The sequence below is a fragment of the Gopherus evgoodei genome, chromosome 2 (genome assembly GCF_007399415.2).
Source record: "Gopherus evgoodei ecotype Sinaloan lineage chromosome 2, rGopEvg1_v1.p, whole genome shotgun sequence".
Lineage (NCBI taxonomy): Eukaryota > Metazoa > Chordata > Testudines > Testudinidae > Gopherus > Gopherus evgoodei.
In genome coordinates this window covers 253678121-253703507 of record NC_044323.1, presented here as the reverse complement: position 1 = coordinate 253703507, position 25387 = coordinate 253678121, and the positions used below count along the sequence as shown (strand labels likewise).

The 25387-nt window shown below is 43.6% G+C and overlaps 2 protein-coding genes across 6 annotated transcripts in view; both read left to right on the top strand.

Annotated features, from left to right (window-relative positions):
• Window positions 1-25387, top strand: part of RAD54B (RAD54 homolog B) — a 119631-nt gene that overhangs the window by 26884 nt on the left and 67360 nt on the right. The window lies entirely within an intron of this gene.
• FSBP (fibrinogen silencer binding protein) lies at window positions 816-10855 on the top strand. The gene is given in 5 exon segments (XM_030553489.1): window positions 816-1251; window positions 9924-9945; window positions 9947-10052; window positions 10055-10081; window positions 10084-10855. Coding segments are annotated over 5 exon segments (921 nt in total). The 5' UTR covers window positions 816-880; the 3' UTR covers window positions 10479-10855.

The window sequence follows — 25387 nt, the reverse complement described above, 5'->3', positions numbered from 1 at the left end:
CTTAGGCACCGCAGACTGAATGTTGATGACATACACATTACAGGACAGGCATGTTTTAGCAGGGCACAGCTGCAGGCAGAAGCTAAAGGACAATTAATTGTTCATGTATATCTCTCTTTTGTTTTTGCTTTAGATAAATGTTTTATCATTAATGGAGACTGCTTCTTTAAAACGCCTGTGTGTAGGTAGCTAAAACAGCCTGCAAAATGCAGGAGAAGCTTAGCTTTACTGTGAAGTCTGAGTCTGAGTGTAACCTAACTAGCTAGAGGATATGCAATTCCTGATTGACAGCAGGACTAGCATTATGCAAATGCTCTAAGAGCTAACAGCAGCTGGGAAACAGTGATCAGGGGCTCTGTTAGGGATCTCTCTCCACACGCCACACTTATCTCTCTAGTTTTTATCTCATCTGCTGTTGTGTTTCATTTCAACAATCAATAAATTACACAAAACAATTGTTGCTTTTTTGACATTATTAAATTTAAAATCTCAGAGCAGTTTGTTTTTCAGCTAGAGATCTGTGAGAGCTTTTTACTCAAGCTAAATTGGTTACATTTCAGATAGTAACATGCTTATCTTTAAACCTTTCTGTTTTAAAATCCTGTGTGTATGGTCCCTTCATACTAAAGTGTATTTTGCTTGTTTCTTCCCATCGTCTTCAGTCTGAAGCCTTATGTAGGTCAGGCTTGGCTTAAGCAGATTTCCTGAACCTGCGTCAGCTTAAGCTGAAGGAATTTTAATAAACCCTCCCTTGTAGGCGTGGGCCTAAATGAGACTAGCCTAGTTAAGCCTGATCTTTTTCTGTTTGTGAAAAAGAGCTGAGCAGAGCTAGGGACTGCATGGTGGTTTCAAAAACTGCCTCCTTAATTCGGAGATAACAATGGTTGGGAAGGCCAGATCTTCTAATTTTACCTTATCTGAAAAGCTTGATTTGCTAAAACTTGTGAAGCCGTATGTTAAAATTCTTGAAGAACATACCAATAAGCATTCAGTAATAGTGGAAAAAAACAAATGCTGGGATATCATAGCCGATAACTACAATGCCATCGGAGTAGATCGTCCTCCTCGTACTGCACAGGGCCTGCGCACGCTGTACAAGAGGCTCAAAGAATATGCCAAACAGGAGCTATTGCAGCAAAAGGAAACCCATTCAGAATATAAAAGCAGCATTTCCGAGCCAACCAAGAAAGTTGTGGAGATGATTCCACAGATTTCCAGTGTGTGTTTAAGAGACAGGAGCAGTTTTCAAAGGTGAGATACATTTTACTTTCTTATTAAATTAAAATTATGGCGCCTCCTACCTACTCGATAAGACTTATTGGTAACTTGAGTTTGGTGTCCTAAAGCAAATACCCACAATGGAATTGAAAAGGATTGGAAACAATAGCAAGATACTATTTCCTTTGTTTTATGGTGACTTAACATTGCATTCTATTTTCAGCTGTGTTTCAAAGCTTGTTTCAGTGTCTTGTGTCATATTCTGGAAGGTGAGGGTTAAGAGGGAATCACAGAGAAATAGTAGCTCCAACCTCTATCCCTCCCTCACCTTTTAATAGGCAGATTATTCAAACACTGACAAAGTGATGGCTATTCTCCTCCATTTAAGGTAATACTTCAGTCATCTTGCTGCATATAAAACTATTACCAGTTTACATAGGATCTATATAAAGTTCAGGGAACCAAGAAATCTATTTCATATACCTTGTCTGTATCATAAATTATTCTATTAGGCAAATATTGAATCTGTTTTAACTGAATCCAGACCTTAAGCACTTTTGTCTCCATACAGTAAAGTGCCTTTAACATTACAAATAGATTTTTACAGATTACTTTTCCTTCACTTGCTGACATTTCCTGAAACCAGAGCAAAGCTGATTGCAATATAAATTGTAAATAACAATACATGTATTGTATGCTAGGCAGTTTGTAAGCATATGAACAGAGATTGGGGAGCTACAGAATCAGTAGTTTTCTCTTTTGTAGTTCTTTTTAGTGCTCCATGAAGTGAGAGACTGTCTAGATTTGAGTCAGACATAATACAAGCAGGCAGTGGGCAAGCTTTCCCCACAGCTGCTATAATGCCCCTCAAATCAGACTTGCAACACACTCTCTTGGTACAGTATTGGTCTTTTTAGGATCAGAAACTGCTAGGGTCAGATTTTGCTTCCTCTGGATGCAGATATTTTAAACTAACAAGGATAACAGTAAACTCTGTCCACTACCCAGAAGTAATGATAAAGCCACATTTTTACATTCTTTTCACTAGCAGATCAAAATAATGTGTGAAGCTGGCTTCCCATTAATCAGATACTACTTATAGTTGGTTGGTGCAACAGTTAAGTGTTCTAGGAGAAGCTGCCATGCGCACACATGGGAAGTTTGATTCATGTTGCCAATGACTGAACTGAATGGTAACAATTGTCTAAATCCTAACCTGCCAGATTCTCTTAAAAAAAAAAAAAATAACAACATGTTTTTGTGGGGCTTTGGTGTAAAGAAATCTGTAGCACCAGTGCAGTCTAGTTGCTACTGGTGAATGCTCATATAGGTAAAAGTCAAAAGATCTTATTAAAAACAAAACAGCCTTTTTAATTAGGTATAAAAGTGATGTCTTGATCACCACCTACTGTAATGAATAAAATTAGTCTGAGAGCTATAGATGTTTCATGGACTTGTATATAGTAATGGTGCTTTTCATGCACAGCATGTTCAAGAGCCATAATTTGATTCCTGCAACTCAAACATATTTGGACTTTGTTAGGACTCCGAGAACATTGAATTGGTGCCCAAAATTATTTCCCCTAATATACCAGTTAGTGCACTAAGTATTGGAGAAATACTTTAAAAATAATTTATACAAAATACACTATTATTTTGTATTCTTTCATTTTAACCCTGAATTACACCCCTCCCCCCCAACATAACCAGTTTTAACCCCTTATAACATGACTTTGTTTTTGGAGGTGTATATATATAAGTAGTTGACAAAGTTATAATGTCACCTGGTATCTGGTAAGAAATTCTTACCTAATTAAATTAAATTAAACAAAACCTATGAATCATGGGAGCCTCAGGGTTATAAAAACCACCCCCATTATGGTAACTATAGTTTCCCTTTCTTTCAGTGGAGTTGGCAGGAGTCCCACTGTAACTGCCAAAAAGGAGCTTCTCTTATTACAGTTCCTTCTTTCTGTTTTCACCTTCTATTTTACTGTTGTTTAGCTCTTAAGAAACTAACGAAAACTAACTCACAAGTCTGAGTTACATGGAGGCTTAGCATTTTGCTTGTTTCTTGGTGGGGTCCGCTGTAGTGGATCATTGTGGATTTCTCACCATTGGGCTGTTCTAGACCCTATCAACTCCCAGTCTACCTCCCCTCCCTTTTCTGGGAGCCTCTCTTTCTCTTTAGCTTGACCTGCTTCTCCTGATACTTGTTTCCACCCCTTGCCTCAGGCTAGGAACAGCAAGTAAGGATGAGGAAGGCCACGTTAGGAGCAGAGGCTATGGCAGGAAGAAAAACAGCATGTAGCCAGCAGTGGAGAAGAGACTGGCAGTTGTAGTTAGCAGTGGGAATGTTAAGGTTGTAAAGTCAAGCACTCAAAAGTTATGAAGTAAAAGAATAAAGGCCCATGCAACCTTAATTGTCCCCTTTTGGGTATGCATTATAATACAGTCTTTAATTACACGATCACATTATTTTCCACACAGGACCACTGTCTCATTCAATGCACAAGATGGACACTGCTTAAGGAATGAATCCGGGCTGTGTATTGAATGAAGCAGTTGTCAGTAGTCCCCCTGCCTCGTTTGTTGTACAAGTAGAAACGTTTGTGGTGAATGAGGCAGGGTATTGCATGAAGAGAAAGGATGTTCTCATGGTTAAGGCAATTGAATCTTATCCTGGAAAACTGGGTTCTATGCCTGCCTCTGTCACAGAAGCTCTTGGATCCACACAGGGATTTAGGTGTCGTGACACTTAGCATTGCAATGCTTGACTTTCAGGTTTCTAGAAAACCACTGTAATCACTGGGATCCACAAAGCCTGAATTAGGTGTCTAGGCTCCCTATACAACGCATAGGGAGAAATAGGTACCTAAAAGTGGGATCCACAAAAGCCAGTACACTAGATGGGCAGTTGCCTAAGCTAGCTAATTGGAGATGCTGACAAGAAGGGTGTATCCTAAGCCTGCCCCTCTCATGGACTTAGGCACCTCCCTGTAGTTGAGATTTACATGCCTATTTCTGCATTCTAGAGCCAGGAGTCCCTTTCTTAGCATGAGGTTGGGTGCCTAAGCAAGAAATGGAGAAGGAGGGAGGTGGAGGTATCTTCTTTATAACTTTTAGCTCAGTGGTTAGAGCACTCATCCAGGATGTGGGAAACCAAGGTTCAATTCCCCCTTCTGTATGATGGGAAGGAAGGATTTGAACAGGAGTCTCCTACCTCTTAGGAGAGTGCCATAATCACAGACATATGGAATAGTCTGATGTGGGGCTTCCTCAGTCTCTTCTATTGAATCTGCTCCTCCACTTTGGGTAAATAATTAGAGTAATTAGTGCAGAGTGAGAGAGGGAGACTGAGTCTATAGCTTGGTGGTTAGGTCACCCACCTGACAGATGGGTGACCCCAGGTGTCTGGTTTCTCTGTTTGGGTTACATAGGGAAGATAGGTAGGGGACTATCTCATTTCTCTTACTTTGTGGATTGTGCTGGGGTGTAGGCATGAGCTAGATGTCTGGACTTCTAAAGTGAAGCTGCAGTATACGTGCTCAATGTGAGAAAATATAGGCATCTACAGTAAAAAAGTTACTGAGTGAGTTTAGGTGCCTATGGGATTAGGCAGCAGCTGAGACAGGGAATTGTGGATTGCAGTGATGCTTAAAACTGGGATTTAAGCACCTAAGTCCCCTTGTGGATCATTTGTGATGCTAGGCAACTCACTTTAACTAAACTTTTCACAGGTTGCCGGTAACTATGGTCATGGCTACGTTACCGCTTATGTCAGCAAAATTTGTTGCTCAGTGGTGTGAAAAAAAAATTTCTGAGCGACATAAGTTTCACCGGCATAAGTGGTAGTGTGCACAGCGCTCCTGCCGACATAGCTACCACCACGCATTGCAGATGGTTTAATTATGTTGACGGGAGAACTCTCCGATCAGCATAGAGCAACTGCATGACAGATCTTTCAGTGGCACAGGTGCATTGGTACAGCTGTGACACTGTAAGGTCTCTAGTATAGACATAGCCTATGTGTTCCTCATTTTCTGGGTGCCCAAGTTAAGAAATGTGGGTCTAGATTTGCAGAAGTGCAGAACACTCACAGCTGAAACTGAAGGCAAGAGCTGTGCTTTAAAGAAATAAAGTGCTATAAAATGAATCCGAAGTAAAAAATGAGGCCATAGGCCCTTAAATTGAACATCCAAAATTAGTGGACACTTTTGACCTTAATCTCTCTGTGCCTCAGATCTAGAGCCCTGCAAATCCACGGGTATCCATCCGCTTTATATCTATGGACCATTTCTGTGTATAGCAACACGGACGCAGATACAAATTTTGTATCTGTGCAGGGCTCTGACAGTAAGAGCCAGCCGGGCAGCTTTGAGGAACCGTGGCATGGATCCTCCACCTGCCCTGGGCAGTAGCTTGTGGGGCAGGGACACTGAGTGGAGAGACTGGTGGGCAGGGACACTGGCTGGAGTCAGGGGCTGCAGCTCCCCACAGCTGCCAGTGCGTCTCTCCCTGACCCAGAACTGGCTGGGGAGGGGGTGTCTCGAAGCCGCAGCCCAGCCACGGTAAGAACCTTGCAGACAGCTGTGGGGAGCTGCGGTGGATCCTACACCTGCCCTGGGTCAGGGATCCGAGCAGCCCTCGGGCACGTCCACAGGTCTCACTCCTTCCCTCTGGCCAGGCCAGTGTGGAGCCCAGCCAGGGAGCCTTGGGGAGCCGCGGCAAACCCTGTGGTGCAGGGGAAGGGGCTGAGAGCAGTTCCCGGACATCTCCCCGCCCAGCTCAGGTCAGGTGGAGGGTCCATGATTCCTCATGGGCTCCCCACAGCACCCCTAGCGGCTCTCCCCAACCGGGCTCTGATGGGCGGGGGGTGCCTTGGAGCCTCAGCCCAGCCCCGAGTATAGAGCCCTGCAAACCCATGGATATCTGCAGATAATTTTTACTGATCGGATGTGGATACATATTTGTGTATCCGCACAGAACTCTAGGCAGATCCTCATCTGTAAAATGGGAATAATGATACTGTAATACCACTTTCATGGAGTGTTGTGAAAATAAATTCATTAATATCTAGGAAGCATTCAGATTCTGTACTGATGAGCACCATAGAAAAGTCCATAAGGAAATTAATAATTCTGTCTTCAGAGCAGAGTTTAAAAAGTGTGCCATAAATATGGCCGAGGGCCACACATTCAACAAGGATAACCAAAATATTGAATAGCTGATCATTAAGTAAGCATCATCCATCCTATGCACTGAAGAAGAGAGGGGTCCTGTGGAAGAAAATAGTATGTAATTAAAAATTATATCATAATGCATATACACTAGAGGGGAAATTAAAAGTACACGGGTCTTAATTCCGGTATTTCTTAACTTTCTTGGCTGGCCAGCCTTCCGTTTCCCGCCTCTAGTCCATGCTATGACTCTCTTGCTACCTCACAGCTACTCTCACACGCAGAAGTCCAGCAGCAGAGTGGGGGGCTATCCAGTTTATTTCATTTAATGCAGCATGTGTGATTGCTTCCTTGTGAGCAGGTAGCAAATGTGTGCATTTGGTGCAAGTGACTAATGGTCCATAAAGCCCACGTCTGGGCTCTTCAGACCAGAATGGCTTAATTGGAGGAGCTAAGGGAGATAGAGAGGTACATACATGAGACTTTCTGGAATGCAGTAGAGTGGTCCCACCCTTGAGGAGGATGAAATCTCAGGGAAGGTGAACATCAAACTGGAGCAGCGGGAAATAATCCCATAGTTGGAACCCTTCTTCCAGATGATGTCATCGTATCTTCTCACACTGAGGCTACCTCTCTGAGGGAGGGGACCCCTGTTATTAGGAAGAGACAGGAATTTAGTTATTAAAAATATAGATAGTTGGATTTGTGATGACTGGGAGAACTGTACGGCGAATAACCTGCCAGGTTGAAGACCTCTCAAAACATCTAGACACACTTCTGTGAGGTGCTGGGGAGCACACAGGTGCCAGGAACATAGGGAAAGGTAGAAGAGAGGTCCTGAAGGCCAAATTCAGGCTACTAGGTAAGAGATTAAAGTCCAAAACCTCATTAGTAGCATTCTCTGAAATGCTTGCAGTTCCACTTGCAGGGCTAGTTAAATGGATAGAACTGCAGCCTCTCAATGTGTGGATGAGATGATGGAGTTTGGAGGAGGGAGTTAGGTTTATTAGGAACTGGATAACCTTTTGGGAAAGGAGGATCTATACAGGTAGGATGAGCTCCACTTAAACCAAGATGAAACCAGATTGCTGGAATGTAAAATTAAAAAGGTCAAAGAGGAATTTTAAAACTAAGGGCTGGGGGAAAGATTACACATGTGGAAGAACACATGGTTCAGACAGAGACATCTCTTAGAGGAGGATTTATTAAAGGGAATATTTTATAACCTAGTAAAGAGAAAAGGACAGAAGTTGATAAAATGCAGATAGGATCTGAAGAGAAACAGTCGAATGAAAAGGAGTGCCTTTCAGTTACATCACATGAAGGCAAACAACTAAATATTGACAAAATTTAAAATTGTATACTAAAGCAAGAAGTTAAAAAGCTAAGATGGGTGAACCTGAGTGCCTGGTATTAAATAAGACTATTGATATAATAGTCATCCTAGAAACTTTGTGCGATTATGATAATCAATGGAAAGCAGTAATATCAGAAATATATCAGAATGACAGAGTGGGTTGTGCTGGTGGGGGAGTGGCATTACATGTGAAAGAAAGCATGGAGTCAAATACAGTAAAAACCTTGAATGAATCAAACAATACTATAGAATCTCTATGGATAGAAATTCCATGCTTGAATAATGAGTATAGCAGGAGGACTATACCACCGCCTGACAAGGATGGTGATTGTGATTGTGAAGTGCTCACAGAGATTAGAGAGGCTTCAAAAACAGAACAGTTAAAACCTCAAAATAATGGTAGATTTCAACTATCCTCATATTGACTGGAAACATGTCGCCTCAGGATGGGATGCAGAGAGAAAATTTCTAGACACCATTAATGACTGCGTCTTTGAGCAGCTGGTCTTGGAATCCACAAGGGGAGAGGCAATTTTTGATTTAGTCCTAAGTGGAGCACAGGATCTGGCCCAAGAAGTCGTAATACAATAAAAGCTGTTTTTTATCCGGCACTTCACCAACCGGAAAGCTCTATAAGCCAGCGTTTCTGATCTTCATTAAAATTCTATTTTATAGTCCGGCTGGTGCAGGGCCAACAAGGGATTGGGGTGTGGGAGAGGATGTGGAGCGTGGGCTCTAGGAGGGAGTTTGGTTGTGGGAGGGGATGCAGGGTACCAGATCCTGGGGCCACTCACCCCGGGCAGGTCCCCGTAAGCAGCGAACTGTCCTGGCTGCTCCTAGGCGGAGGCGTGATAGACGACTTTCTGCGCTGCCCTACCCTGAGTGCTAGCAACACAGCTTCCATTAGCTGGAAACTGTGGACAATGGGAAATGCAGGGGTAGCTCCTGTGGACGGAAGCGGCACTCAGAGCTGCCTGCCATGCCTCCACTTAGGAGCAGCCAGGACAGATCACTGCTTGCAGTGAGCCGCCTGAGGTGAGCGGCCCTGGGTCTGGCATCCTGCATCCCCTCCTGTGCCCCAAGCCTCCTCCCACACCCAAACTCACTCCCAGAGCCTGTGCTCCACACCCCCTCCCGCACCCAAACTCCCTCCCTCTTAGTTAACCACCATTTTTCACTTACTGGCACTCCCATTTCCCCAACATGCTGGATAAAACAGCTTTTATTGTAGCTGACCACTCAGTAATAGTGGCGATAATGTAATTAAGTTAACATCCTTGTAAGGGGAAAAATACCAGAGAAACCAACCACCGTGGCATTTAACTTGGAGCTATGCAAAAATGGGGAAGGTAGTTATAACGTAACAGTCCCAAGTTAAATGGCTGCAAGCTGCATGGAAAACAGTTAAAAACACCATAATAGAGGCTCAAATTAAGTGTACCCCAAATAAAAAAAAAACCCCAACAACTACAAGATGACCCGACCAAAAAGCCATCATGGCTAAACAATAGAGTAAAAGAGGCGGTTACAGCCAAAAAGTCATCTTTTAAAAATTGGAAGTCAAATCCTAGTGACTAAAATAGAAAGGACATAAACTCTGGCAAGTCAAGTGTAAAAGTGTGCTTAGGCAGGCCAAAAAGAATTTGAAGAGCAACTAACAAAAGACACACAACTAAAACCATTTTTGCTGTTAAGTACATCAGAAGCAGGAACCCTGCCAAACACTGGGGCCACTGGACAATTGAGCTGCTAAAGGAGCACTCAGAGAAGACAAGGCCATTGCAGAGAAACTGAATGAATGCTTTGCATTGGTCTTCACTGCAGAGGATATGAGGGAGATTCTCACACATGAGGCATTCTTTTTAGGTGACCAGTCTGAGGAACTGTCCCAGATTGAGGTGTCCGAAAAAGAACACATTTGTTCTGGCACAATTCAGTATAGTCTCTTGAATCCTATATATTTCCCAGGGCTTACATCTGTCACCTCTGCCCACTGGGGAAGTTGCATACAGTGCTAGCTCACCTTAATACCTAAACTTAATAAAGTAAGTTCTTCCAATATATATTGCAGGAAATTGCCATATTTATCACAAGTTAAATCTGCTCCTATTTTGTATATAATGGCTTTGTTTACAGATAATGACTTAATTATTATAGATATGTTTTAGTGCTAACATAGATAAAGAAACAGTTGGCTGGTACCAGTTCCCCGCAAGCAGTGTTGGATCACCATCCTGCCACAGTCACAATGGAGTTGGAACCAGAAGAGGATGTCAAACCACCTCCTTCCTTGGCTGTAGATCACAGCAGAGTGAGGACTTAGAACAGGAGAAGAACACCAATTGGTGCATGTTATGGAGAGATCTCCTTCAACTTCACTATCTTCTGTTGATTATGAGAATGATGTTGTCTTCATCTCCCATCCCAAGAAGAGAGATTTTTTTAGGCTTGAGGTCGGAGAAACGCTTTAGGCCAGCGTGTGGGTATAGCCACAGATGTTGCAAATGCTGAAAGAGGAGCATCAGATTATCTTGGAAAATCAAAGAAAAATTGGGCTTTATGTCCAAGAAAAGAGGGATGGCTTGAAAAGAAAGCAGCAGCTGGAAGAAGAGCTATTGAAAGCAAAAATCAAAGTAGAGAAGCTGAAGGCAATAAGACTACGACGTGAATCTGCCAGAATACCAACAGTCTTTAAATATTATCATCTCTGTCATGTAATCTGAGATGTTTTATCTCTGAGATACTTTCTAATAATTCTTTTGACCTAGCAAACTGATTTTTTATGTTAATTTGGATGGATCAGAATATAGCCTTGAAAAATGAATGCATGTTTTCCATTTGTTGTTTAGTACATTAGCAAAATGTCAAATGTCTTTCACAGGTTTGAGTCTTCTCAATATTTCTAGTCTGAAGTATAATCAGATACTGTAGTTCTAAGTGTGTAAGATAAAAAAACTGCCTTTGGAAATCTTCCACTGAACTTTTATTAGACCTGGAACAAGCTAATGAAATTAGACAGCTGTTCTTAAAGAGGTTGATTTTATGCTTATTCTTTTTTCAAAGCAATTCCTATCCTTTTCAGTATTCTTTATGAAGTTATTTGAAGGTTAATAAATATATATATAGAGAGAAATAAAGGCCATGTTTCTTTTTCACTCATTTTAAATTTGTAAAGCCTATGGCAATGGTGAGATTTTGCTAAAGCCTATGGCAATGGTGAGATTTTGCTAATGTATTATATTAGCTTGGGGAACATAGGAAACTGACTGAATTGTTTTATTTGTTATGCTCAACTGAGGAAAGGTTGAGTAAATGCACATATCTTTTTAAAATTTAACACTTTTTATAATATTCAGTGGATGAAAGTTTACATAAGATAATTTCAAAATAGAGATGCTGAAGGCAACATTTAAATTTTCATAACTGCATGCATGCATAATTTGTGTGCACAGTTACTGTGATTGTGTATTCAATTGTGATAATTACACTGGCAAGTGACTAGGAAGATATCTAATTTTTTCATTTCCATGCATAATTACTGTGATACATGTGCAACCAAGACAGATGCTGGTGCATTTGGATCAATGTCACTGTTATGCTGTAGCTACCAAAATGCAATAGTTTCTCTACATAAATAATTTGTGACCCAAAAGCCAAGAAAAATTCTTTATTATCTAGGATAATTTTTGTGAGTGGTATGGCTTGTTGATTTATTTACAAATAAAATCCCAAACATAAAAAATAAATCCATTCCCCTATCCTTCCTAGCAACATCTGAAGACTGCAGGATTGCATAGGTTTAATTAAGGGCTTAACTGAGCCTAAAGAACCTTCATTTGTGATGCTGTTGTGAGAGATGGAGAGAAACCAGCTTGACTGTCAGAATCCAGGATGAGCTTGTGGAGTTATGTAGGGGAGTGGGGGGGGGAAGTGAGAGGAGACAAATCTTTTACTTACAGTCTGAGGAAATTGGAAATTGAAATCACTGAGATTCAATGAATGTGGAATCAAACAACCCTTTTTTCCCCCCTACAGTCACTTTAGGATAGAGCAGCACTTTAAGGCCACGTCTAAACTCACACTTACTTATGTTGGCAAAACTTACGTCACTCAGGAACCCCCCGATTGACATGAGTTTTGCGAGCATAAGTTCTCTTGTATACAGCACTGTTTCACTGTTCATTTAGGTAGTTTTATTATATTGAACGGAGAGAGCTCGTATCGAGCAGCTACATGAACGATCTTACAGCGGAGCAGCTGCATCAGTACAGCTGTGCCGCTGTAAGTTTGCTAGTGTAGACATGGCCTAAGATGAGAACCCCATTATCTCCATTGTGCCTTTTGTATGCCTTGAAGGTGTTAACTTCTCAATAACTAGTCTTGATTTCAGTGTACATCCTGGCCAACCCCAGCATTCTTCACTTCCAGGGTACTGATATGTCTTGTAGAGCTGGAACCACTTCCACAGGACATTCATTTTCTGGGCCTAAAAGACTCAAAACTTCTTTTAAAAAATAAAAAAGCATTCATCTTGCTGTACTTTACCATCCAGGATGTGCTTCTGAGGAATTGGGAACCAGCATAAAGTAAATTTTCAGTGCCTACTTCATATCATGGAAATACCTGGCTTTGCCTGAGAATCTAGATTCTGGTTGTCCAGTCTTATGGGGTAGATGCCAAGTTGTTTCTTTGTTCTTGTTTCAAGTTCTCATAGATGTGGTCCCATGTTTAACAGAGGCCAGAATGTGTCTTATAGGGCTTATGGTTTTGCAGAGGTGGTCTTGACTACAACCCACTCTATACTGTTTCCAGAGCCCTACACATAGACTTTGGAAGTTTTTCTATCTAAATATCCATTTCTTTGGCATCTCTCTCTACAGATGTTATCTCTGTGAGCGTCAGAATCATGGAACTTGGCCACTCTTTGCGCAGCATCAGGTGGCTTCTCACCAGGAATGTAGAGGTAGATGCAATGACGAAATTGGCAGAACCTCCCCAGAGTTTGATTCTGGGACGGAAAGAGTTGGGTGGATGAAGACATAATAGAATATAGAGGTCCCATGAAGACCCTTTCTTCACCATCCTCACTCCATATTATGATTGTTTTGTTTCTATTATGTTTGTCAGAGAAAGGAGTTTTCTCCTCTTCTTTGTGCTAGCAGCATCTTCTATCCAGAGACATCTTATATTTCCAGTTTCCTTTGTTCTGATTTCGTCATAGTGGATCCTTCAATTCTTGGGTCATTTTGCAGTTGGCTTGCACCCTGTCCTGTGGGTTCATGTCTACCTTTAGCCATCCTCTTTCAAAGGATGGCTAAAGGTAGACTTTTTAATTTTTTTTTCCCATGGAAGATGTCCTTTCCTTCTCTTAGTCTATCAAGAAGTGAACTAAATTTGGTGCTTCTCTCTCTCCAATTATTGTGGGTCTGCACTTCTTCTCCAGCACCCATATCTGGTTTGCATCACCACTTTACCTGCCTCTTAGACTTGGGCATCTTTCATTTCTTAGAAGGTGTACCTTCAGTATTGTTATGTTATAGCATTAAGGTATATTTACACTGCACACCTCTGGCAGTGACATATAGGGTATGCTGCAGCAAAAAACAAGCTGTGTTCACACTACAGTGGGTAGCTAAATATGGCTCTGAAAGGCTCTGGGCCAGGGGGATGCAGTGGGGAGCTGAGGGAGCCTTTCCGCACTGATGAGTCTTTCACTGTGGCAGGGAAAAGACTCTGGCAACTTCCCACTTTCTCTGCCAAGGGGGAGATGCCTGAGCCTTTCCCCCATTGTCTCCCTGCTGTTGGAGGCTTTCCCTGCTGCTGGAGTCTTTTGCCACTACTTTTGCACTGCATGAAAAGACTCTGGCAAGTGGGGAGGGCACCAGGACATTACATTGATAAAAATAGCACTATAGATGTGGGAGGAACTGCTTGGACATGTAGAGAGAGAGTTTTGGCATGTCTTTATATGCCTAAACAGTGCCTCACTATCTAGAATGTTGTTTATACCCATTCTAGGGCGGGGAGCATGCAGTGTATGTACTCTACACACTGCCATCAGGATTGTGCTGTGTAGACATACCCTTAGGTAGTTCTTCTGGACTGCAGTCTTAGGAACTTCTCTATTCTAGTACACAGCTATACTGAACTAACATATATGAACAGGGCAGCATGGAAAACACAGCACCATGTTCTGTCCTTCTCCTTCCCCAGTCTCTGTACCTTAGCAGTGTCTCCATCTCTGTCTGCCTCAGAAAAGTGTACCTCTAGCAAGGATAAGTGAGTGGAGCTTTCACTTTCCTGGGGTCTCCAACAGTTTATTAGTGTGCTTCCAACAAGATAACCATGCTAAACAAGTCCTGGCAAGAGCTGCAATCTCAGTTTTGAGGGATATATTCATTTGCTTGAGATTGAGGCAAGCAACTGTAATAGTGTTCCCCTCTTCTCCTCTTGACTCAGAACTTTTGAGAAAAATAAGACATGTCAGAAATCATGTTACTGCCTCCTTTGTTGCTCTTTATCTTTGAGCACAGGAGCATTACCAGTTCTCATCCTTGATAAATGGCCCTTCAACTGGAGCATCAGTTCCTGAGACAAGTCAGTTTTCCCAGCTCATGTCACCTAGACTTGACATCCTAGAAGTTGAATGAAGATGGTATTTCACTATAGGATTTTCAGAGGATGTAGCTTGGGGTGTTTCCTCCTGGAGAAGGAATAAGAACATAAGAATGGCCATACTGGGTCAGATCAAAGATCCGTCTAGCCCAGTATCCTGTCTTCCGAGAGTGGCCAATGCAAGATGCCTCAGAGGGAATGAACAGAACAGGTAATCATCAAGTGATCCATCCCCTGTCACCCATTCCCAGCTTCTGGCAAACAGAGGCTAGGAACAGCATCCCTGCCCATCCTGGCTAATAGCCTTTGATGGCCCTATCCTCCATTAATTTATCTAGTTCTTTTTTGAATCCTGTTATAGTCTTGGCCATCACAACATCCTCTGACAAGGAGTTCCAGGTTGAAAAAATACTTCCTTTTGTTTATTTTAAACCTGCTTCCTATTAATTTCATTTGTTGACCACTAGTTCTTGTGTTATGCAAAGGAGTAAATAACACTTCCTTATTTACTTTCTCCACAACAGTTATAATTGTATAGACCTCTGTCATATCCCTCCCCCGTTAGTTGTCTCTTTTCAAAGCGGAAAAGTCCAGTCTTATTAATCTCTCCTCATATGACAGCTGTTCCATACCTCTAATAATTTTGTAGCCCTTTTCTGAACCTTTTCCAATTCCAGTATATCTTTTTTGAGATGGGGTGACCACAACTACATGCAGTATTCAAGATTTGGGTGTACCATGGATTTATATAGTGTTAATATATTTTCTGTCTTATTATCTATCCCTTTCTTAATGATACCCAACATTCTGTTTGCTTTTTTGACTGCTGCTGCACATTGACTGGATGTTTTCAGAGAACTAGCTACAATAACTCCAAATACTCTTTCCTGAGTGGCAACAGCCAATTTAGACTGCATCATTTTATTTGTAGAGTGGAGATTGTTTTCCGATGGGCATTACTTTGCATTTATCAATATTGAATTTCATGTGCCATTTTATTGCCCAGTCACCCAGTTTTGTGAGATCCTTTTGTAGCTCTTTGCAGTCTGCTTGGGACTTAAGTATCTTGAGTAATTTTGTATCATCTGAATATTTTGCCACCTCACTGTTTACCCCCTTTCCCAGATCATTTATGAATATGTTGAACAGGACTAGTTCCAGTACAGACCCCTGGGGGACTCCACTATTTACCTCTCTTCATTCTGAAAACCTACCCTTTGTTTCCTGTCTTTTAACCAGTTACAGATCCATGAGAGGACCTTCCCTCTTATCCCATGACAGCTTACTTTGCTTAAGAGCCTTTGGTGAGGGACCTTGTCCAAGGCTTTCTGAAAATCTAAGAACACTATATTCATTGGATCCTCCTTGTTCACATGCTTGTTGACCCCCTTAAAGAATTCTAGTAGATTGGTGAGGCATGATTTCCTTTTACAAAAACATATTGATTCTTCCCCAACAATTATGTTCATCTATGTGTCTGACAATTTTGTTCTTTACTATAGTTTCAACAAGTTTGCCCGTACGGAAATCAAGCTTACTATTCTGTAATTGCAAGGCTCACCTCTGGAGCCCTTTTTAAAAATTGGAGTCACATTAGCTATCCTCCAGTCATTTGGTACAGAAGCTGATTTAAATGATAGGTTACAACTACAGTTAGTAGTTCTGCATTTCACATTGAGTTCCTTCAGAACTCTTGGGTGAATACCATCAGGTCCTGGTGACTATTACTGTTTAGTTATCAATTTTGTTCCAAACCTCCTCTAACTGACACTCCAATATATGACAGTTTCTCAGATTTGTCACCTAAAAAGATGGCACAGCATTTGGGATCTCCCTCACATCCTCAGCATGAAGACTGATGCAAAGAATTCATTTAGTTTTCTCCACAATGGCCTTATTGTCCTTGAGAAATTGGACTTAAATTTGTACACTCAGATTGGGACATCTGTCTATCTATTTTAAGGTTTTCTATAGTGACTATCAGCGTAGTAGCTGACAATTCCTTCACCTGCTAGGTATTAGAGAGAGGGATGAATGGTACAATTATGCTCCCTTAAGTCCTCTACTTTCTATGTGGAGGCTTCAAGTTTAATTTACTGCAGTTGCTGCAATATGCAGACCATTCAGGTAGAGGACATTGGTTCCCATCTCAATGTGAAGAGACTGCTTCCTCCTGAAACTGCCAAAGTACTGTTAGCCCTCAGACATTGTCATTAGTTTTTCAAATGTCTGTAGGTGCCCCTTTTGAAACTGTGAGAAGCATTTCTGAAATTGCTTTCCCTCAAGGAGGCACTTCTAGTTGCTATTGAATCTCTCTCCTGCAAGAATGAGTGATTGAATGACTTGATTATCTCCCTAATTTCCCTTTGTGTCCAACTGTTTTTCTCCCTGAGTGGGTGATCATGTTAAATATTACACAAACTCTTAAAAATATTTTGAGAGCTGTAATAAAGACAAGGCCACCTGCTATTGCCCAGAAGGAGCAAGAATGTTGTTCTTGTATGACCAAGCTATGAAATCTCATCATGTCAGAAGTGTCACCACTCTTGGGTAATGATAATAATTTGGGCTTGGAGGTTTTAAATACCTGCTTCTACTATTAACAAGGCAGCCACTTAGTTTCGCCCACCACTACCAGATAGTCCAGTCTTTTGCTGCAGACTCTTGCATTTGGCTACTGTACAGATAAGTTCTGGATACAGTTGCTGTCTGTAAGGGCTTTTGCAAGGTAAAATGGGAGAATTGGGATGTACTATATGACAAGGCAGGATTGCTTACAGGTAATCCTGTTTGTCATAGTTCTCCATCTTCTCATGTCCTCTATCTCTCCCGCCTGCTCACTTGGGTGTTGCCAATTATTTTCTTTCAGCTTCCTGTTTAAGGATCCACAGGACTAGAATCTAGGTCACGTGAAGCCTGGGGCAACTGATGTTCCCACATCACCCCAAGGAGGTCATGCAGAGCCACATCCAGGACTACTGTGGCAATTAGGTGCTGCAGGAAGTACTGGCCCAAAAGGACAGAGCAGCGCACCCTGTGGTTGCTCTGATTGGGCCACTCTACTTTTTAACCTCGAAGGGTGGCCCCAGAAAGTTTTCTGGGCAACCACAGACAGGACTTCTGGCTCACACTGCAGCTTCAGACTTTGCCCTTGTGTCACCTCATTTCACTCTCCGATCTTTGGTCTCCAACCCCAGCCTGACTTCTACCCTGACGCCTTGCCTTCTGATTTACAGCTCTCACAACTACTCTGACCACTGCCTTGTAGCCGCCTCTGGACTCCATGACCAGTCCAGCCGTACTGTCTACACCTTAGTATCTTACATCGTTTAGATGTTTTTTCTCTCTGACAGAACAGAGTTGATATATTTTCTTTGATGGACAGACCTTTGCCTCCTGCTTCCCAATGGTGAAGCCTGGTTACTAATCTGTAAGAGCTATGCTAAGTTGGAGACGAGAAGAGAGGATATGACAGACAGGTTTGCTGGTGAACAAGTCTTCCCTTATTTCAGCTCTAACTTCTTTTAACAAGGTAGTCGGATGCCATGTTGGGGGGTGGGGTGGAGTGTCAAAACCCAGAAATAAAGAGAGATTACAAACTTTGGAATTTGTTCCATATTTTAAAAAATTGCTTTATTCCACGCATTCAGTTAAAAACACATGTTATGGAAATGTTAAATTTTACATAGCTCTACAGGCATTAAGCTGAATATTCCAAATTTTAAATTTCTGTTTTTAAAAAACTTGAACAGCACATTGGACTTCTGGTTTAATTCTTATCATCTTATTCCACAGTAGGTTATAGGATTGATCAATTCAAGTTGTGAATAAAATAATGATAAAAAATTCCTTGCCGCAGGAGAGAATTGAAATAATTATTGGTCTAGCCTGTTGACGTCTTTTAAATACTTGGATGGAAATAAATAGAAACCCTAGGGATAGTGAGTGTCTTTAGAAATAGTTTGTTTTTTAAAGATTGAAAATACAATTTAAAATATAGCACTATAGTGCATGTATAATACACATTTTTGATTTTCATTTTTTATTCCTTTTGAATTTATTTTTAAATCATCTGAAAGCTCATTGCATAACATTTTGACACATAATGTTTGCTATTTACTATTGTTACATTTTAGAATTTTAAACTGGGTTTCTTTGGGTAACAGATTACTGAAATTAATGATGTCCTGTGAATTATGCTTCTTGCTGATTAATACTAAAAATGAAAACAATCAGTTTATCCCAGTCAGACTGACTATATTGATTAAGTGATGTTCTTTATTAAAGGAGAGTCCACGTGGCCTGAACAAAGTTCCATTAGTAGCAAGGATGTGACTTCTTTAGATATTACTGGGTTTTAAGCTAGCTAAACCTCTCTGTTGATGGATCCTCCACAGTTATCCTGTATTCTACCAGTTTGGAGATAATTGTGTTTCTCACTTTGGAGAGGAGAGAGGGCGAAATGGAGGGAATGCCTTACCTTCTGCAATCGTGTAATGTCATAGACATTCTCCAGTGTACCTGTCCTCCTTCTGCAATGTGGGATCTGATACTACCCACATTATGGCTATGTGGAATAATCCCTTGAACCCTGATAGTGTTCCAAAGATCTCCTGGTGGGTGTAACACTGACAATGGTGTTTCCTTGGGCTGACTGGATATATGAGAGCCATACAGTATAAAATACAAGCTAGTTGATATTTTAATTAACCAGCCAAGAGTTCTATGGCACCTATAGATTAACAGATGTATTGGAGCATGAGGTCTCATGGGTGAAATCCTACTTTGTCAGATGCCCACGAAAGCCCATGCTTCCAATATGTCTATTAGTCTATAAGGTGCCACAGGACTCTTTGCTGCTTTTACAGAATCCAGACTAACACGGTTACCCCTCTGATACTTTAATTAACCAGTTACCGCACCATATTTCTCATGGTTCTTATATGTATGTTGCTTAGCTAAATTACACACTTGAATTATTATAAATTTATACTTTCCATTAGCTGAAATAGAATTTTAAAAATAATAGATGGGATAGGGGAGGCGCACTGGGGACTGATGAGGAGCCTAGGCAGAGCAGTTGAGAATGGGAGTCAGTGGGGATTGGGAATATGGGTGGAGGATGATTGAGAAGCAATGCTGCGGTGGGAGAGAGATATCTGATGAAGAGCTGTCAGGAAGGGAGATAAGACTGTCAGGACAAGGAGCTAGAGAGCACACACAGGGAACTGGCAATGTCTGGGCAAGGAGACTGGGGGCATTGATAAGAATCATGAATAGTGGAAACTGGGCCTGCCTAGTTAAGCAAATGGGACTAAGATGAAGAGCGGGGTTAGGGTAGAGACAGGATAGGGACAGGTTGGAGGGGATGGAGCAGAAGGAGTCACACTTAGGGGGAAGATGCACAAGAGTCTGTGCCTACTAGAGAACACTCCCCTGCAGAGCCCGGGATGGAACTGAAGATGGTTCTTCAAGTGATTGCACATGTCCATTCCACTTCAGAGGGGTGTGTGTGTGTGTGGGGGGGGGTGCAGTGCAGTGCACTAATCAGAGATTTTTCCCTCAGTGTTACCTGTCGGTGTGGTGCATGTGCCCTCTGCTGCTTTGCGCTGCTCCATGATGGTATAAAGGGTGGAGCCATCTTAGACATCCTCAGTTCCTTCTTGCCACCTGTGGTTGGTAGTTGGAGCATGTTGGCTTGCTTCCAGGGCTGGCCTTAGGGAAAATAGCATCTTGGGCAAACTTGTATTTTGGTGGCCCTGGTACTTGTGGGCTCCCCAGGCTCCCAAACCCCTAAAATATGTTCCTTTTGTCTGTGTTTGTCCCTGGGCCCCCCTTCTGTGTCCCAACCCCTGCACCCCTCTGCTCTGCTCCCTGGGGAAACTGACCTGGAGCACAGAGCAGCTGGCATTGCTGCTCGCTCCTCCCTTGAACGCTGCTCCTTCACTCTCTCCTGGGGGGGGTTGTGAGGGAGAGAGCAAGGAGTGACATCAGGGCTCCCTGCATCAATGTCACTTTCTTCACCTGGGCTGCATAAGGGGAGAGCAGGAGAGCAGCAGCTCTACCAAAGGGGGGGGGGGAAACATAGTAGGAGACATCTACCTCTTCAGTTTTCATCTGTGGCAGGTTCCTGGAGGCAGTCTAGAAATTCCAAGCAGTATTTTTGACTACCTTGTCAAGGATAGAGTACCAGATCCACTCTTGCAAGTTTCTCCTTCATTTTTTTTTTTTTCTGATTTTCTGACTGGCTGTCATGGTATAATTCCCCACTCTGAACCTTAGCGTCCAAAAGATGGGATACCAGCATGAATTCCTCTAAGCTCAATTACCAGCTTAGTACTTGTAGCGCTGTCGCCAACCAGGAATTCCAGTGCCTGGTACACTCTGGTCCCCCAAAACCTTGCCCGGCGGACCCCCCAAGACCCAGTCCCTCTGGATCTTAACACAAGGAAAGTTAACGCCCTTTCCCTCACCGTTTCCTCTCCCAGCTTTCCCTCCTGGGTTACCCTGGGAGATCACTGTGATTCAAACTCCTTGAATCTTAAAACAGAGAGGAAAATTCACCTTCCCCTCTCCTTCTCTTTCCCCCTCCCAGACTCTCCCCCTTCCCTCCTTTCTCCCCACCAATTCCCTGGTGAATCCAGACCCAGTCCCCTGGGGTCTCACCAGAATAAAAAAACAATCAGGTTCTTAAACAAGAAAAGCTTTTAATTAAAGAAAGAAAAAATAAAGAAAGTAAAAATTGTCTTTGTAAATTAAAATGGAATATGGTACAGGTCTTTCAGCTATAACACTGGGAATACCCTCCCAGCCTAAGTATACAAGTACAATTAAATCCTTCCAGCCAAATACACATTTGAACTCTTCCAGCCAAATACACATTTGCAAATAAAGAAAACCAAACATAGCCTAACTCGCCTTATCTACCTAGTACTCACTATTTGAACTTATAAGAGCCTGTATCGGAGAGATTGGAGAGAAACCTGGTTGCACGTTTGGTCCCTCTGAGCCCCCGGAGAGAACAACAACCAAAATCTAACAGCAAACACAAAAACTTCCCTCCCTCAAGATTTGAAAGTGTCCTGTCCCCTGATTGGTCCTCTGGTCAGGTGACAGCCAGGCTCACTGATCTTGTTAACCCTTTACAGGCAAAAGAGATGTAAAGTACTTCTGTTCTATTAACCCCTACTATCTGTTTATGACGGTGGCTATCCCACTTCCTATCTTCTTGGTCCCATGTTACCACAGATTGATGTGTTCTAAGTATTGCTGGAGCAGGGATACATCTTGCACTTTATTTCCGTCCTTCCCTTCCACTCTCTAACCCATTCCTCTTAAGAGACCACTCTCACAAGGCTAGTCTCCTCCAAGAGATCCAGTCTTCATTTGTAAAGCGGCAAAGAGTTCTGTGGGAACTTATAGACTAACAAATATATTGGAGCATGAGCTTTTGTGGGTGAATACCCACTTCGTTGGATACATTGACCCACGAAAGCTCATGCTCCAATACGTTTGTTAGTCTATAAGGTGCCACAGAACTCTTCGCAGCTTTTACAGATCCAGACTAACACGGCTACCCCTCTGATACTAGTCTTCCATTTGGGAGCTATAGAGAAGGATCCCCTGTGTAGACAACGGACTCACCCCTGCTGCACCTCCTACTGGTGACTTCTGGGAATTGGCTCCATTTCCAGCCTCCAGAGTGCCCTCTGCATGCCGGTGATCCGCCTGTCCTTTGGCCCCCGTGTCTCTCCCGGACCCAGTGCCCTTGTACCTGGAGTGCTGCCCCCCGGCAGTAACCCCTTTCTCTCAGAGTCTCCCCCTTCCTGGGGAACCCCCACCCACTATCCCCACCTCACCTCAGTGTATGGCTACTGCCAGTCATTGTTTAGCTCCCATGCCCTGGGGCAGACTAGAGTATCCGCCTACTCATCACTGGCAAGGCTGGGTTTAGACCTGCTGCCGTGGCCTACCCCTGGGCTGCCCTCTGCGACCCCCAGTACCTGTTGCCTTCTGCTAGGCTGTAGCCTGGGGCTTTCCAGGCTGGAGCTCCTCTGCCTTTCCCCAGCCCTGCTCCACTCAGGTACCCTGTCTCTAGCTCCTTGCAGCCAGGCCCATCTCCCTCTACAGCCAGAGGGAGACTGACTGGGCACAGCCTCTTATAGGGGCCAGCTGGCCTTGACTGGAGCATGGCCACAGCTGAGCCTACTTTCCCCAATCAGCCCAGGCTTCTTGCCCCAGCCACAGCCCTCTCCTGGGCTATTTTAAGCCCTTCAGGGCAGGAGCAGGGGACCAACCTGCTTACAACCCTCTTCTCTGAAGGAAAGGTTTCTATTCCCATTACTTCTTGATTCCAAAGGCAAAAGAAGGATTCAGACCCATCTCAGGTCTGCAAAATCTGAACAAATATATGAAGAAAACAAGATTTCATATGATCACCCTGACCTCTATTGTCCCTTCCCTGGAACCTGGCAACTGGTACGCTGCCCTCAGCTTGAAGGATGCTTATTTCCGTGTGACTGTTAATCAAAGCCACAAGAGATTCCTAGTGTTTCTAGTCAACATGTATTTGCCGTTACAGTTCTAGCCTTCAGCCTGTGTATTGCTCTGCAATTATTTACAGCCTGCATGGTGATGGCTGCATTCCTAAGGAGGAAGCAGGGATACACATATTTCCTTGCCTGAATGACTGGCTGATATGAGATTGATCCATGCTCCAAGTAGAGTCAGTCCACCAGAATCTGATCCTTCTTCTTTGAGTGCTTGTTTTTGTCCATTCCAGGTCAGATGTGTGTGCGCCATGTGCCCTGGTGCCAGAGATTTTTCCCCTTGTGGTATCCATACAGCTGGCTCTAGCATCCCGGGAGCCCTACACTCATGCACCGGTATAAGTGTAGCCCCGCACCCTTCCAATTCCTTCTTACCGCTTGTGACAGTTGCTGGTACAGTGTTCTTTTCCTTGTATTTGCAAGTTTTTTCCAGTGGTTGCTGAACTGTGTTGTTGTAAGTAGTCTTAGTTTTAGAGTGAATGAGTTAGTGAAATATAGTAGTCCCCTGAGGGGACATCGTCCCAGAGACAGGGCATTCCCTGGTCCCCGGGGTTCAAACCATGTTCTGCCTGTAGTAAGCCCATGCTAGTGAGCAATCCCTATTTGAGCTGCCTTGGGGAGGTTCACATCAAGAACAAGTGCAAAATTTGCCGGGGTTTCAGGCCGCACGCCCAGAAAGACAGGGACATTTGTCTAAAGGCCTTGCTCGTGGCAGCCGCACTTAGACTGGCTTTGGAACCGAACTGGTTGGACTTGGCACCAAGCATGTCGGCTTTGGTGTGCAGCACTGCTCTGGGACCATGTCCCCTTCAAACCCACTCTACATCCCCAGAACCAAGAAAGCAGCACAAGAAGCACACCAAAAGAAGGCACTTCCATGTGCCCAATAGAGAAAAGAGGGGCAGAGCTGATAAGTCGAGACCCATCCTGGGCCATTTGTCCTCCCCACAGAGGCATTCAACTGTGGAGCTGACTCCACCTGCAGCGCCTAGCCTGACCCAGGACCCACCCCTCACTCCTGGGAGCGGCCGGGGTACATCGCACTTGAGAGCCCCCTCCACACTGGAAGCTTTCCAAGCAGCAAGGGACCTTATGGCTTTGCCAGTGCCTCCCACGCCCCGGGACCACCCGCCTCCATAGAACCAATGGCAATCGCATCCAGAGGGAAGCCTGCTATGGAACCTCTGCAACGGTCCTCAACCAGTGCCAGTCTCCATCACCATGCTGGTGTCCTGGCATCAAGCATCTGTCTCTATCGGCCCAACACTGGTCATCAGAGCCCCGGTACCAGACGCTGGGGTCCTAGCACTGATCACCAGCTACTCATAGCCGTTCTTCAGCCAAGTAATCGATCCCCAGCCCTACACCATTCACCGGTTCCCCATCATAGCCAGTAGGAGGGAATGGCAATGACTCTGCCTTGCTCACCAGAGGAGGATTCCCCATCAGACTCTGTAGGGAATCTGCTCCCCCACAAAAGAGGTGCCTCTACCCAGCCTATGCACTGGATTTCAGTGCTGGACCATGTATGGAGGTATGGCCTCCGGGGCAGTGACCCATCCATTGGCAACGCTGGAACCCGTGGGGGTTCCTTGTGATGCTCAGGCTGTTCTCTCACTCTCAATCTTTCACGATCTCCGAGAGAGAGGCTGCAGCCCCACCATACCCAGTTCCAGGGCAGGTCTCGGACTCCAACCGTGGTACCAAGACCCCAGTGGTATCTCTGATAGAGATTGCTTTGGAGGCAGTAGAGGATTCAGCTCCTTCAGTACCAGTGGCGGCATCCTCCTCATCCCCAGATGCGCCAATCACAGGTTCCGCTAACCTACCGCCTCTGACGATTTTAGGGCTCATCAAGAGTTCCTTAAAAGTTTTGCCACCAATCTGGGCCTGGAGGCATAGGAGTTGAAAGAGCCCACAAACAGACTATTTGATATTCTGGCCGCCACTGCTCCTTCTAAAGTGGCCTTAACAGTGCATGATGGAGTAGTTAAGTTGGTAAAGGCACTGTGGCAGACCCCATCATCTCTCCGCCAACCTCAAAAAGGGTGGAGAAAAAATACTATGTTACCACCAAGGGATGCAAATATATGTATTTGCACTCCACCTCTGAGTTCTTTGGTGGTTTCCGCCGCCAATGAGCAGGATAGACAGGGCCAAACAAGCACTACCCCAAAGAACAGGGATGCTAAACACCTAGATCTCTTTGGTAGGAAGGTTTATTCCACTGCTAACCTCCAACTTTGTATCTCAAATCAGCAGGTGCTGCTGGGGAGATAAGAGTTCAATGTCCATGATTCACTGGGAAAATTTAAGGACTCCCTGCAACAAGAGTCATGGAGGAAGGAAAGATGGTGGCTAGAACATCCCTCTAGGCTGTCTTAGATGCAACAGATTTGGCAGCCAAGACAATGGCATCGGTGGTCACTATGAGGCTTAGTTTGTGGCTGCAGTCATCAGGACTGTCC